General features: G+C 48.4%; 1 protein-coding gene across 1 annotated transcript in view; it reads right to left on the reverse strand.

The window, feature by feature from the left end:
* The window catches only part of NXN (nucleoredoxin), a 48,384-nt gene that overhangs the window by 11,013 nt on the left and 22,246 nt on the right, over nucleotides 1-15,125 (reverse strand). Inside the window, exons 2-5 of the mRNA XM_042830317.1 lie at nucleotides 5,147-5,264; nucleotides 3,608-3,741; nucleotides 3,114-3,214; nucleotides 2,727-2,833 (exon numbers count right to left, since the gene is read on the reverse strand). Coding sequence (XP_042686251.1) covers nucleotides 2,727-2,833; nucleotides 3,114-3,214; nucleotides 3,608-3,741; nucleotides 5,147-5,264 — 460 coding nt within the window. The remainder of the gene's footprint in view (nucleotides 1-2,726; nucleotides 2,834-3,113; nucleotides 3,215-3,607; nucleotides 3,742-5,146; nucleotides 5,265-15,125) is intronic.

The following is a 15,125-nucleotide window of genomic DNA, read 5'->3' on the forward strand; positions in this document are numbered from 1 at the left end:
GACATGGAAATCTCATCTGCATTAAGTCTTGGCTCAGCAATCAAAATCACCGTGAATAAAACGCTCGGAGAACACAACGCTGGGTTTTATTGCTGGGGGTTTTTTTTTGACCTCTTTAGAAGAAAGCTTCAGAAACCCAGCACAGGAAACCTCTCCTGGCCATGACTTCCCAGCTGGGCTGTGGAGTGACCAGAGGGTGTCTGGAACAGAGCCCAGGGCTGAAACAACAGGTCTCTGAAGCTCCCCCAGGTAACTGCAAATCCCACAGTGCTGCAATGCATCCCACAGGAAACTTCCAGGATCACAAAATCTCTCCTAGGACATGGCAATAAAGGACAATTCCCATCTAAGTACAGCATTCATTACCAGTCCCTGCCCAAAAAGGAGAGTTAGGAGACTTCATCTATGACAGCCACGCAGAAGCACGCAATGGAGAATTCCTTATAAGAAGCTGTGATACGAGAAACAACTCTCTCTCAAGACAGTGCTGCACCCAGAAGCAATTTAATATAGGTGGGTATGGTACAGCCCACTGACTGCACGTGGGCTATGAATAGGAGCATTCAAGTCAACCCAAATAAAGGCCAATAACTCAACTTACATTTTACACTGACTTTTTTGAATGCTGTAGGGGCCAACACAGGACTAAAACAACATGAGGTCTGACTGTCTTGCTGCTTTCCAGCAGCCCAGCGCTGTTCAGGAAGACAAGTTCTTTTGTTGTTCCAGCTCCAGGAAGGGCTCTGCTGGCCTGAGAAAAATCAGAGGAAAAGCCACCCTGCAGACACAACCCGAGGCACGTGCTCCTACACAAGGGATGCCTGGTGTCAGAGGCCAGCAGGGCTGCACAGAGCTGCATGGATGCTGCTCCCTGCACAGTGCTGTGAGGACTGAGAACAAAGGCAGCTGCCAGAGCAGCACAGCGTTGTCCAAGTTTGGCAGGAAATGTGGGAAGCCAAGCAGGCAGTCACAGAGCAAAACTGCTCGAATGCTCTGTGAGGATGAGGAGTCACTGCCTGTGCAGGAATAAGTGACAACCCAGCAACCGCTGGGAGCAGGGAGGAGGTTCCCCCCAAAACATATAAACCAGTCCTCCTCTACATTTCAGCGTGACTGCCCATCACACTTCATCCTTGCAGGGAGGTTCCTACTTTATGAAAAAACTGTGAACAAGTAGGGTTTGCAGTCCAACGCGCCCAAATCCCAGTGTCAGCATCCTCAGTAAAGCATCCCTGTCACGTGGGAATACGAGGGGTAAAATGGGAGCTATGTCAGTGAGGAAAGGGTCAGGGCACATGGGAACAGCAAATGTTTACATTTTCAGGTCAGCACACAACCAAGAGAGACATTTAAGGAGACAGCGGCTGAAGTGAAAGGGAAGGCTGTTACTGTTTCCCTGGCTACAGCATGCTCAGTGCTGAGTATCCATGTCTGGACACCTTATTTACAGAAAGTCCCAGCGAAACTGGCAGCAGTCCTGCAGGGCTCCACCGAAACCAGCGCTGGAGAAGGTTTTGAGCAGGCTGGGGAAAAGACAGGTGAACATGGAAAGCTTTTGCCTCGTGGGAAGGTAATTAAGAAGCGAAATGATGGCTATTTAAAGCAGGCTAACAGTTATTCTTGATTTGAGGTCAGAGAACAGAGCACAGTGTTGGCACCTGAGCTCACCCCCGAAGGGGTGTTCGGGGAGGATTCTGAAGAGGGATCGTTTCTCCTGCTCGCTGGGTTTCTGCCAAATGCTCTTATCAGCAAAACTATCCCACTAAAGTCAACATGGATGAATAAGCTGAAATGAACCCACTCAGAGGTTTGGCCACTCTGGGATCCTGCTGCTGATGACGCTTTGCAAAAGCGATGCAGGCAAATACAGGAGGGTAAAACATGATCACCAGGATGGTCCATGGACCCTCACTGACGTCCCCAGGCACCTTTGGCAACATTCCTGTTTCTCTGCCTGCCTCAGCCTGCACCCACCTGGTTGATGTTGCACTGAAACAATGAGAAACACGCAGTTTGCAGCAAGACTGGTGGCTCTTTATCTCCTAATTCCTTATGTAGAAGGAGAAATTCTATGTATACACGGAAGCTTCCTTGCAAGCTATTTACCTTTCACATCTCTGCAGTGCACCTCATCCCCTGCACCAACATACTCGTTCCCAGGAGGGCTGCTGGGAACTTTTATCATCTCTGGGACACTCTCAAAACACCCAGACAAAGAGAGCCTCTCCCTGCCCTCTGAGCAGCTGAGGCTGCTGGATTCTGGCACAGACGCATACAGTAAAGGCAAAGCCATGGTTTACATCAAATATGCACTCTTCTGTAATTCATGCTGCTAACATAAACCAGATGCCATCTTCCTCAGCCTCTGCAGAGAATGATCGCCTGCCTTTGCATTACATAAAACAGCAAGAAAATGAAATTTAAACCTTCAAGAAAAGACAAAATAAATAAATCAGTAATTAGGTAAAAAACATCCAAGCCAAAAAAAGCTTCCAAGTTTCCAGGAAGAATTAGGTTGTTTATGGAAGTCCTGTTTCGATTAACAGCCTGCCTGGCAGGTGGTAGGAATGTGAGTTTGCGGAGAGCAGAAACATGAAGCAGCTCTGCCTGGGGGCACTGCGCTTTGCTTTGCCATTTTCTTGTTTTAGTTACACAAGAGGAGACACCACAAACGTTCAACAAGAGCAGCAGAAAGGAGAGTTGCACCTCAGAAGGGCCTTTCCTACCTTGTATGCCGTAGAGTCGATTCAGGCGTGACCGTCTGGCTTCATCCGCATACGGCACAGCTACCCAGGGCATCTCGCTGAAATACTGCTTGAAGGAATCCTCCGACCTGTGCAACAGAACAGGGCAGGATCCTCAGTGCTGCCCCACTACCTGACACACCCCTTATCCTCATAGAAAACCTGGCCTACAAAGACCTTTTCCCCGTTGCACTAAGCCCACCAGCAACTGCCTCTGGGAAACACAAACCTGGGGCGAGCTGCACTAAATTTCAAGCCCAAATTTCTCTAGAAAGGGTCTGCAGCACGCTTTTTGTGATAAAATACCTCCAAGACCGGTTGCTGGGTGGCAATCAGCTCTGCCTGCACCAAGAAGTACCGCTTCATTACCTGTCTGCACTAACGAAGAGGATCTCAAATTTCTGGCCAGCCTCCTTGATCTTCCGGTACGACTCCACCAGGACCCGTGTGAGGCTTCGGCAGGGAGGGCACTGCAAAACAACACACACATGGGCACATTGTCTAGATGATGGAGCCATCGCCAAAAGCCAAACGTGATCTCTTCTCTTCTGGAGAGCCAGGAAACAGCTTTGGATGTGGCTGGTGTTAACAGTAGGAGGTCACCAACTCCCGAAATTGCTGACAAAATCTCTCCCACTTTGGAAATTCTTCCCCTTCCGAAGAGTCAGATGAGGATGTCATGCAATTGTAATGCTGCTGCCTTCTACCAAAAGGACCAGGGCATCTTAACTGCTCATGCACCAACCGTCCTGAGGTCTTCAGCCTCTTGCAGAGGTTCTGCAGAGGTTGGCAGTGATTCCTCACCTCGCCCAAGGGCTGCCCAGAGCTCACTGCAATTGCTCTGCGGAGCACCCACCACTCACCCAGTGTGCAGAGAAGTAGACCCCGACATGAGAGCCCTCCAGAGCACTGCTGTCCAGTGTCTGGCCGTTGTTCCTTAGCAGAGGTCCAGCAACAACTTCACTGAAGGGTTTTGGCCCCCACGGGAACTCCAGTCCTAGAGAGGGTTGGGATGGGAGTGGGGAAAAAAAAAACAAAATATAAAATAGGAAGCATATGGAGCATTTACAGCTTCAAAGGCTCCATTAAAAAGCCATCCTGCCATTTGAAAAGATACGGGGGGGTGCTATTTGAGGGATCCTATTGAGGCTCACCCCATTAAAGGAGGATGTAGAATTACTCAACTGCCCTGGCACCACCACAGTGTTGCCTTGAGCACCCAGAGTGACCTCAGCTCCACAGGTATCTGCATCCGTGCCCAAGTCAGAGCAACTTCTGCTCTGGTTTTGTGCCTGATAATGCATCTTTTCCTTATCCACAGTGTTTGTTTAAACAACAGGGGCAAGGTGGTACGTGCTCAGGAACACAGGCAGACTGTTTGCCACTTACAGATTAAAGCCACTTTGCTGATTGCAGTCCTTGCACCCACCCTGCCTCCCAACCAGCTGCCATTCTACACAAACAGAGAAGCAGATGGTGCAGGACACATCATCACAGCTCTAATTCCTCTAAATGTAAAGCTTTAACCATAGCAATTAACCATATCACTGGACTGATTTTTTTTTCCTCATGTTGAATGCACACAAACTTCTAGAACTTGCACTAATCCTCTGCACCCCAAATAAAGCATGTCTGCATACATGCAAACACATGCTCAGAATCATCTGCTGCCAGCTCTACAGAAATTGATCTGAGATATTCAGCCAGAGATGAGGAAGCAACACAGATGGCCCAGGCCATAACTGGTATTTGCTGCACAGTTCCTGCCAGCAGCCACCATTTTCAGTATCTACTGCGTGGAGGAATGTTTGCATGGGCAGTTTAACAGCTGAACATCAGGTCTGCAGAACGTGAGTGAGGGTGTGCATTTTGCACATTTAAGTTTTTACAAATATAATTAAGAAGGATTTAAAATTAACTCCCAACACAACTTTGGGAATCGAGAACAATAGCATTTTTCTGTCTCATTTACAAATAATGGAGAACTCATCCTAACAGGCTGTGATGCCAGTGATAAGCACCCACTCACTATTTAGGAAAGATTCTGCTCCCGAGGTACAGAAAGTCAGGTTCTCTCTGTGTGCCTCCATCACAGAAAATCTAAACTTTGTGTTTCACTTAGTCTTTTTCCTCATTAGCACTTCAGACAAAAATCCTGGAGGGGAAGTCTTTGTTCTTCTGAACAAGAAAACCAAAACACAAGATCTGGCAGGAATGATGCAGAAAATGTTATACTGAAAATAATACAGTGCCTTGATTAGTCAAGTATGACAATAGCTGTTTGTTTCCTCTTTTTGTTGTTTTGTTGGGTTTTTTTTAAACCTCCAAGGCAATTTGGAGCGTGCTAAAATAACAAGGCATTGCATAGCCATGCATCTAGGGCACAGGACGACAGGCCTTACCTTCTGGGTCATCACGGATTACCAGGAGGCCGTTCCTGCAAACCACTTTCCCAGTAGAGGCATCGATAAATATCAGGGAAGGAATGTTGGAGACTCTGTACTTGTTCCACAGTTTCAGCTGTAACACAGAGGGAGGGGAGAAGAAGAGAAAAGAGAGATAAGCTTGGCAGCGTGACCAGGGAGACTTTGGGGCACAACCATCTTTTAGACAAGGGCTCGGAGATAAGCAAAGAAATGGAGTTGATGCAGGACGATGCTGGAGCCACTGCACGCTGCCTGCCTCCTGCTGCAGGCTTGAACAGGGATGCAGGTACAGGCTTCTCCTTCAAACACATCTGCCTCACTGCAAGTCAAAGGGAATAACACTTAGCAGCCCTGTACTGTGCTTTGAGGGCTTTGCTTAGAAGATATGGTAAGCACAAATACTTTTAATGCCACTGCTCTAAAGCAATTTGTAATGCTTTCCTGGCTGCTTCCTCTTCTCCAATTTCGACGTTCATTAAATAAATTTAATAACCTCTGCCAAGACACAGCCATGCTGAAAACAAGGCCAACACACAGAAACACGATTCTGCTCTAACTGGGGCTTCCCAGTTTTGTTCCCACTGAATGGGTTTGGCATCAGCCTGGGGGCTGCACTGCACGCTGCCAGCCTGGCTGCAGTCCTCTGCCCACCCCAAACAAAAGCCCTGCAGGCTGGAACGGCCGCACACTGCATGTCCCAATGCAGATTTTGCTGTCTCCTGGCCAGTTTGCTTTGCAGCTGCTTCCCACAGCATTTGGGTCTATGCAGCACATTTAGGTTTCACTGTCACTACACTTAATGGTTTTTCCAACATAAAAGCTATCTGAGAGAGTTACAAGAACTAACAAGCTTTCAGTGTATTCAAAATCCTCTTGGCTCTGAAGGAAAGTGTTAACACAATCAAAGAAGATGCTACTGATTTCCATTGACCAGGATCTAGAGAAATATATGGTACTGTGCTTGGCCCACCAGCCCTGAATTTCGAATAGACACATTTCCTGGGATAAGCCAACTCATTCATAATGCTCATTCACAAACCAAATAGCTTTGGGCACATAGAAGGGTAAAAAAAAGATACTAAATGCAAACCAGCCCCCTGCAGTGAATGTGGTCAAACCACAAAAGGTAAAATCCAACTCTGCGAAGTTTAAAGGGTGGGGGAGAGCTCTTTATAAGGATCACAAGCACATAATAGGGTGCTGCAAACAACGAGGAAATTACAACTAGCAATTGGATAGTTCTCCTCAAAGAGTTGCTTACATTTCACTTCATTTCGCCAAGCCTTTTGTATATGGAAAGCAGCTCCCTTAGGGCACTGCAGTGTGTTGTAGCAGTTTGGCTTGGCTGAAGGAGCCCAGCAGGCAGAATCAGCTCGCTGCCTCCAAGGAAGGGGGCAGGGGCAGCCAGAGCACGGGGTAAAAGCAAATCAAACCCACTCTGACTGGGATGGACCGAGCACACACACCTGGCTGTTGGTCCCTGGTCTCCAGCTGACCTGGCAGCTCTTACCAAGCAACCATATGGGGTTTCTGAGGGTGCAGCAGCAGCAGCTGGGGCCCAAACCACCCCTTGAAGAAAGGCTGCTCAGCTATTGACACTGCCAGAGATGTCATTTATACCACTGCTTGGCACGGATGAACAAACACATCACTGCCTGTAGGATGACCTGAATCACGTTGCCATTTTAAGGCCAGTTATAAAAGCTTTGAATTGCAAATTAATGGTCCCAAAGCATTAACCATATTAATTTTGGTGCCTGTATCAGAAAGCACACGAACGCACTGTTAACACTGGAGCAGTCCGATTTGATGGCCCTGCTGTGCATTGGGAAAGCTGAATGGAATCAAGAACTGCATGCTCTGAAGGATGACCACCAGGATTTATCACCATCCCCATGGAGGTGGCCATTCCCACAGGCTCAGCCTTCCAGAGCCCAATGGCTCCTTGTACTGCAAGTCAGACCTGAAGGGACGCAGCCTGGATGGGAAACGGGCTCAATCATTTTCTCATGTATTTAATGCTGGAATTCAAATACCCCCTAATTCTACCCCTGCACACACACTTCATGGAGGAGACCACTCTGCGTTACGTCTGAGGCACCTGCTGCCACCTCTGCTTCTGCCCTTGAATCAGAATGTTAAACATTTTGTTGGTAGCAGTCAATACCCTCACAGGATAACTAAAATACAGGGAGACACCAGAGGCACCCTGGCACTGTTTAGGTATCTTAAACAACGAAAATCCAGGGAGCCGGTCACTCCCCAGGCACAACACGGGATGTCGGCGATGTGCAGAAAGGTGAGCCCAAGAGGAAAGAGGCAGCTGCTGTGCAGGTATCTGGGCAAAGACAGGCAGATGTGCAGCTCTCCAAAGGCCACGTGTCGGGCGAGGCGTGGGATGCAGAACGCAAATTACGACTGGCTCTGAAACCGCAGGAAGATCGGATGATAGCTCAGGCAGCAGAGCTGAGTGCTGCCTCAGCAACATTTAAAAGCTGTTTTTCCTGTCTTGAAGAGGATGACATAGAAATAACAGACTCCACACTCGGAGGATTTGATCATCCATTTAAAGAGGGGATCTCTGCTCCGCTTCCCAACAGCTGTTGCAAATCTGTGGGATCAAGCCAAAGCTAACACAGATGTGGAAATAATCTACAGACTGCTCAGCCTGAAATCAGCTGATCCTCTCCGAGCGCTCCTCACTCCCGATCACTGTGCACGCCTGCTGAATTCAACACTCAACCCCAAATTCCTGCTGGAAAAGGAGCCTCTCTTAAGATGCCATGTAGGCTGATTGGCTTTACAGAACCCGATCTGGCTCCTGTGCAGGTGGTTAAGCCAAGCAGCCCAGCGGAAAAAACAGAGTCACTGGATTCCACCAGTAACCTTATCCATAATGCAAAGCATCACCACGCCATGCTGGAGGAGCTGGAAACCACAGTCCTGGGGCTTCTCCATGCCTCCATCCACAACCAGCTGCAAGAGACTTTAAAACCACCACTTATTACTTGAGGTTTGAGGGTCCTAACCATGTGGGACCTGAGGAGGGATGTAACCAGCAATGCTGTAACCAGCTCCTGTTACCCTCTGGCAGGTGACAGTGATCCCAGACCGCAGGCACTAGAGCAGCACAAAGTATCCACGTTGGTCACGAGCAGCTCTCCACACTAGTGCCACATCCCTCATCCCTGGAGGACTTGGAAACGTCTCACCTTGAGGCATGCTGGAGTAATTTTTCCCAATAAAGGTGTCAAACCCAGAGGTCTCCCCGCTAGCAAACGGCTGTTTTTTGTTCGCAGCAAAATGGCTGGAATCTGGCCGGGGCAGATGAAATCTCCTCCTGCTCAGTACACACTGCTGGAAAAGGGAACTCCTTCTCCTAACAGCTGCAGGTCACTATTTCTGGTTCTGCTGATTGATTTATCAGCCCTGGTCACATTAACTTACGAACATAAATTCTGAGCTGTAGCGGTTAACACTGGCAAAGATAAAACACAACTGTTAGCTCTGCAACATGGGGGGACTGGGACGCAGCCCTGCTTTCACAGGAGGTTTGCTCACCAGTCCCCTGGTAGCTGCATTTTTCCACTGTTGTGCAAACTGGGACTGCAACAGATGCTGCACTTCCATCCTCCATAGCTTAAGGAGCTGCCTCCAGCCAGAAGTGGGAGCTTTCAGCGATACCTGCCTGTGCCAGAAGGCACAGAAAGATTAATTCTGTGTGTTTTGCAGCTCTTACAGCTCTCGTCATTTCTTGAAGATACCATAACTAATCCTGTTTGGATTTCCTCCTCTCCCCCCCAGACCTCACTCCAAAGCACATCAGTTCACAAACACGTGAACCAGGAGGACAAGCTGACCAACACACGCCATTCAAGGTGACTAAAGTTCCCGTGGCAAAGGAAAATAACAACTAGGAAACCTGCAGTGGCAGAGGGACAGTGGGGAGGCTGCAGCCCCTCAGAACCCACAGCACCCTCGTTCCCCACTGCCCTGCTCCCACGGCCCCGCGCTGCAGGGACCCTTCAGTCCTGGCTCGCTCTCCATGTTAAATCACAGCTTTTACAGCGTGCCTTAAAGGGTTTACAAGCACCAGGGGCCACCCAGGCTCTGTGAAGAGCAACAGACTGCAGAACAACAGGCAGCTCCCTCACCCCGTGGATTTAAATCCACTTAACGCCTGTCCCAGCGATTCAGGCTGAGCTCAGGAGAAGGCCTCCCCTTCCCTTCCAATCTGTAGGAAGGGGGCATGGTGAGGGAACAAAACTCAGCTGAGTATAGAAGGGAGAGTTTTGGGGCAGATGGTGTCTGCCAGGGTCTGATCTTGTCATTCAGGAGACCAAACAAGTGGGCTTGAGATAAATTCATGGCTGTGGTGCTGCTGCTTCTCTCTAAAAGGAAATTAAAATCTAATTACAAAACACAATGGTGAGAGAGATGTTGTCTCCTCCATTAATAAAACGAGGAGAGAGGATTTGGAATTGCAGTCAACAAGATTGCTGTAAATGCAATTGCCTGCACTTCCCCCCGCTGGCTGCAGCCCAACTGCATGAGCCGTGCAAGCAAAAACCAAAACCAAAGCCCCAAAGGCTGAATGTCAGAGCTGCCCCTCTGCAAGCTGTGGGGCTGGCTCACATCTGAGACTGGCACCGCTGCATGCCTGCAGCTTTCGTTCCCCCCTGCTGCACACAAGGCCAAAAGCTTCCAAGGTAAAGCAGAAGGAATCCCTTTTGTTAGGGCTTTTTGACCAAGCCCCTGCCAGCAGAGGACTGGTCTTTATGGATTTCCGAGGAGCACAGTGGTCAAAATTATTGACCAAGGAGGGGCTCAGCCAGCACAACCCTATGCTTCCCATTGCATCGTTTCCTCCATTTTCCTCTCTCTGACCACTCTTGGTTTCCAGCCACTGCCCCAGCACCACCATCACATGGTTCTGCACATGGCTGCTGCCCCCACCACCAGCCCCGTCCAACGGCCACGTGCAACCAAGCTTTGTTAAATCCCATCAGGATTTGCACGGAGGGTCCAGGTGGACCCTCTGTCACCCTGCTGTCCTTCATCAAGGTGAGAAAATATGTCTGTGCTCCCAATGAAGCGTCCCACTTACTGCAGTAATTCCAGGATTAAGCAGCCCTGGCGGCTGAGATCTGAGCATTTGCTGTTAGGGCAGAGCAGCATATGGCTGCCAGGCCCTGGCGCGCACACCAGACTCCGAGCGCAAGCTGCCTCATTTCCTCCTGACACACATTCAGGCTGACAGACTGGATCTTCCACAACCCACATCTGATATGAAAACATTTAATTTGAGCAGGACTTAAGAGAGGTTAACATGATCTATGGCAAGCAAAGCCTCAGGGCCTGCAGCCACGGCCTGCCCTGTGCGCAGGCTTCAACGAGCGGCTGCGCTCAGGGAGAGCAGAGCAAAGCAGCGCCTGCCTGAATGCCCACACAACAACCCAGCAGCTCACTTAGGGAGGATGCTGTGAGACAGGCTGCTCCTCGTACTTCATACACCAGGAGATATTCCTACAAGCATTCCCCCAAAATGGCTTTTTTCTTCACGAGCATGACTTTGTTTACTTTGTTTAACAGGAGATCTGTACCGAAGTACCTCCAGGTATTTTGTAAATGATGTTTTACTTTCCAGAGATCATGCGTTCTTTCTTTATCCACAGGAAAACAGAGGCTCAGAGCTCACCGAGAAACCCACAGCGCTGACGGGTGCAGGACCCAGGAGGTCTGTCAGCATCTGAAACCCTCACACACATTTACTCACGGTCCAGCACACCCATCAGACAGCCACGTGCCAGGACTGGTTGCTGAAGGCTCTGATCTCAACCTTTCTGGTTGAGCTCTGTTCTGCCAGCTCTCTGTCATCCCATTTGCAGAGCTCTGGCAGTAAGGCAGCAGGACATGCACACAAACAGCAGTAAGGATGGAGGGAGCTCAAATGTTTGTGAGAAAAAGTCAAGACACACGTAGAAGTGTATCATACACGGTCCCTATAAATTGTGCCCCCAGATGACGAGCACTAAGTAAGAAACAGCTATGTAAACATAAAGGTAATAAGAAAAAATAATAATTTCTCTCTCTCTGTGGGGAAGGGATATTTTTCCATCCGTCTGTAGGAAAGGGAAGGGGTGGGGTGGTCGGTTTGAGACATCAAATAAAGTTCAGAGTCTCTCCTGGTCCCAGGTCTCATCTGTCATCCGGAGCAGGCTGGCTGCCAGAGTTACCTCAACACTGCAGCATGGATTTCCTATCGGTCACGTTCACTTTTGCTGCTACCGTTCACTTGAAGGCAGCTGGTATCCAGCGCAGATAGTCATCGTGAGGTCAAATGCCCTGCAATCCCAGATCATCAAGAAAGAAAACACTTTTGAAAAGCCCAAAGTTTAGATAGAGTTCCCACCAAACACAAAAGCCTTTTAAATCGGCAGGGACACAGGGATTTTTTGCCGTTGTTTAATAAACACAATGAGGTATTGGTGTGGTTTCTGTTTTGTTTTCAGCACTTAATCCGAAAGGGAACTTTACACAATCAGATAAAAAAAAAACAACACGTTGCTGAGAAGACAATAGAGCATTTGTTGGTGCTGTAAGGAACCTGGGGCAGCCACAGCCTCAGGATGCCACGAGCTGCCCCAGGACACCCCACAGACTGGCAGCCTCCACCGCGCTGCTCCCACGCTCGCATGGCCTCCGAAGAATGAAGGTGCTACCAAAGCAAGGGAGGAGTATTTTGCTAGCATAGAATAACAGAATCATCTGAGCTGCAAGGGACTCTTAAAGGTTATCTAGACCCCTGCAATGAACAGGGACAGCTACAATAAGATCAGGTTGTCCAGCTGTAGCATCTTTACCTACGCTAATATCTAGCCAAAGGGACAGATAAGTCATTTTTATACTTGTTTGCATTTAAAAATACATCTAATTTAGCTTTTATCCAAGAAGTGTTATACTAAGAGTCTTAGCAGTATATGTATATCACAGGAAAATGATACAGTGCCTGAAATACAGCGTATACAGCCAACTCTTCAGATCTCAAAAAGAAAGGAGAAAGTTTACTGCAGCTTGGAGCTGGCATGCACTCACACAAAGTGCTGGTGACCCAACTTGCTGCCGCTTTGCCCAAATGTATTAGTTTCTGCCTCTCTAATTAACAGCATCTAGAAAGTCAGAAGCTCTGCAGCGCTGAACTGGGTACAAATGATCAGCTTACAGTTATGTTAAGAAACAGCACTGTAAAATTACAAAGGCATCTACCTACTGTTGCTGACGCATGAAGAACAACCAGAAGATGGGAAACCTGCTCAATATGCAGCACCTTTTGGAATGAAATAGCTCATCCACAGCATCACTGGTGACACTTCATTGCACAAAGCCGCACTAAACAAAGCATTTGCATCACTGCAAATGTACACACTATTGAAAGCAAACAGGTTCCTGCAGGAGCTCCAGTGGTTCTGGGAGTGAATACAGCACGCCGGGTCGAGCCACTGCAGTTGCATTCACTGCAGCCTCCCCAAGTAGTTCACTTTGCAACGACTCTGATCTCAGTGTTCTTGAGTCAGCCAGCCCCATGTGCTGGAAGTGATCCCCTCCAGTGACAGCATGGGGCTACCTGGGGCTCAGCCATCACCTGAAGGCAGCAGCTGCTGCAGGATGCACCGTGCAGGCTTGCTGCACTCCCCTCTTCCTCCTCTGTCCCAAGCTGAAACCCAATCCTTCCTCAGAAAGGCTGCAGGTTGGAAATGTAAACCCGACAGGAGCCAAGCCAGTGACGTCTAAATACGAAAATGCAACCGCGAGGCCAGCATTAGTAATTAATCAACTGCACATGTTAAAAACCAGACTAGAATAACCCTAAACACAGCTCTGGCTAAACTAATACCAAAACAGCAGCAAAAGCCAGCGTACAGCAGAAAGAGAAACCCTTTCCTCACCTGACTGCACCTCTACAGGACAGTCTTGCCCATTAAACTCTCTATTCAAACTCTTCACAGAATTAGCTAAGAAAGTAGAAAGCAATGCAGAATGGGGCAGGAGTGCAGCTTCGCTTTGCAACACTCAGCAGTGTGGTTGGGACCACGATCTCATATCCATTGACAAGAGGTCAGGGCTGCCCTCGGGGCTGAAAACCTTCATTTTCAGCCTTAAGTGATGCTTTGAGATTGCTGAACCAATCGAAAAGAAGAAAAGGAGCGATGATAAATCAGTTGCAAGGTCAGAAGCTCCAGCTCCATCCTGGCTCGAGTCATGAAGTCACGAGATAAATGGCTTCTTGGAGAAGCGAGTCCATCAGTCAGTGTGCAGACACAACATGGCATTTAGGACACCAATCCCCCACCGCCGACTCCACTGAGCAGCCTCCTTCTCCCCAGGCTGCTATTTTAAACAGAGACTGAGCACGGTGCAAAGGGAACCTGCCAGGAACGAGACGCCGCTGTCAGAAACCGATGACACCACGAATCCCACAGGGGCAGTTGAAATGTCAGATAAGATGCAGCGTATTCATTACCTCCTCCGACAGCCAGACCCAGCTGGAAACTGGAAGGAAAGATTTCAGCCTGCTCGGTGTGCCGCGACGCCGCTGAGCTCCGAACCCAAAGGGGATGAATGGTAGAGCACAGCCTTGTCTTTTTGGCACAATGAGGAGGATTCTGTATGAAGAAAGAGCCAAGTGTGTGTTCCTTTATGGAATGCCTAATGCTGCTGTGCACTGGCAGCAGCCTTCCTCAGATGTGGCTGTCTTTCAGCTGTTACTAAATTCAGAGGTTGTAAAATGCTTTGGGATGATAAAAATCACTCCAGAAACAGTTACTAAAACTATTTCCAGGAAATCGATCCATAGAGACAGTGAAAGAGAAAGTTTTGCACTTTCACAAAAGCTTCAACGGGAGAAATAATCGCAGCTAAAGGAAGTTTTGCTTCCTTGTCTTTTCGGCAACAAACAGGAGCTGCACAAGGGTTTGACTCAGAAAATGCAAACCACTGTCATGAGACAAGCTGAAGCCTTGGGACAAACTGGGCACTCCCTGGAGGGTGGGCTTTTCCAGGAGCCTGACCCACATTTCACATAGCAAAAGGGAGCCTGCTGCAAAAGCAGCAGGAAAAACCCCTCTGAGGTCACCTGGAGCTGCAGCTGTCTGCTCAGCCAAGCTCCGGATTTGTTTGTGTTTTTGCTTTCTTCTGTTGTTTTTTTGCGATTACTGATTGCCCAGATAAAGATCCCAGGTTAACAAAATGCACACCGCAGGAACAGCATATTTATACACAGAAATAACACAAACCATCTTCAGAGCGTGTTTTGCTTTCTCGTCCTCTGCTCTAAACTAAACGTTAGAAAGCAGCGTGCTTGGAGTTGGAGGAGCTTTGGAAAATGCAGCAAATCTGCTGCTGGCATCCGAGCAGCTCCTACCAGGGCTCTGCCATGAAGTTCCAGGCTGGGCATTCCCATCCAGCCCTCAGTCAGAGCTGATAAGATGCAGCCACAGAGTCAAACTTTGACATATTCATCTCATTTGGCAGCTCCACAGTTTGACTATTAGCTCCAAGCTTTTTCCCCTCTCCCTCCTTCTTGTTCAATTATCTTGCTTCATCTTTATTCCGTTTCCAGGAACACTTAGCAACAGGCTCTTGCAATCAGCCGCCAGCAGGCGAGGATCTGAGGAGCAGATTCAGCACTTACGATGACCTTTTACTACACTCATGCAAATTTTAAAGAAAGTATGTGAGCAATTTGCCTTTTAAGCATCCTCTGGTTACATTCTCCAGGAGTTAATTCTCCTTCTCTCTCTAGCGACATCGGAAACATCAGATTTTATGATTTTACACTAATGAGAACAAAATCTTTGGCTTATTTTGTGGAATTTTGTTCTGTCTGTATCTTGTGCAGCAATCAGACCTTGAGCAAGCATCAATTCCGTGAGGAACAAGGTGTGGGTCCTTCTCT

This window comes from Centrocercus urophasianus, unplaced genomic scaffold (genome assembly GCF_019232065.1).
Source record: "Centrocercus urophasianus isolate 14NV4802_14NV808 unplaced genomic scaffold, USGS_Curo_1.0 seq_33, whole genome shotgun sequence".
NCBI lineage: Eukaryota > Metazoa > Chordata > Aves > Galliformes > Phasianidae > Centrocercus > Centrocercus urophasianus.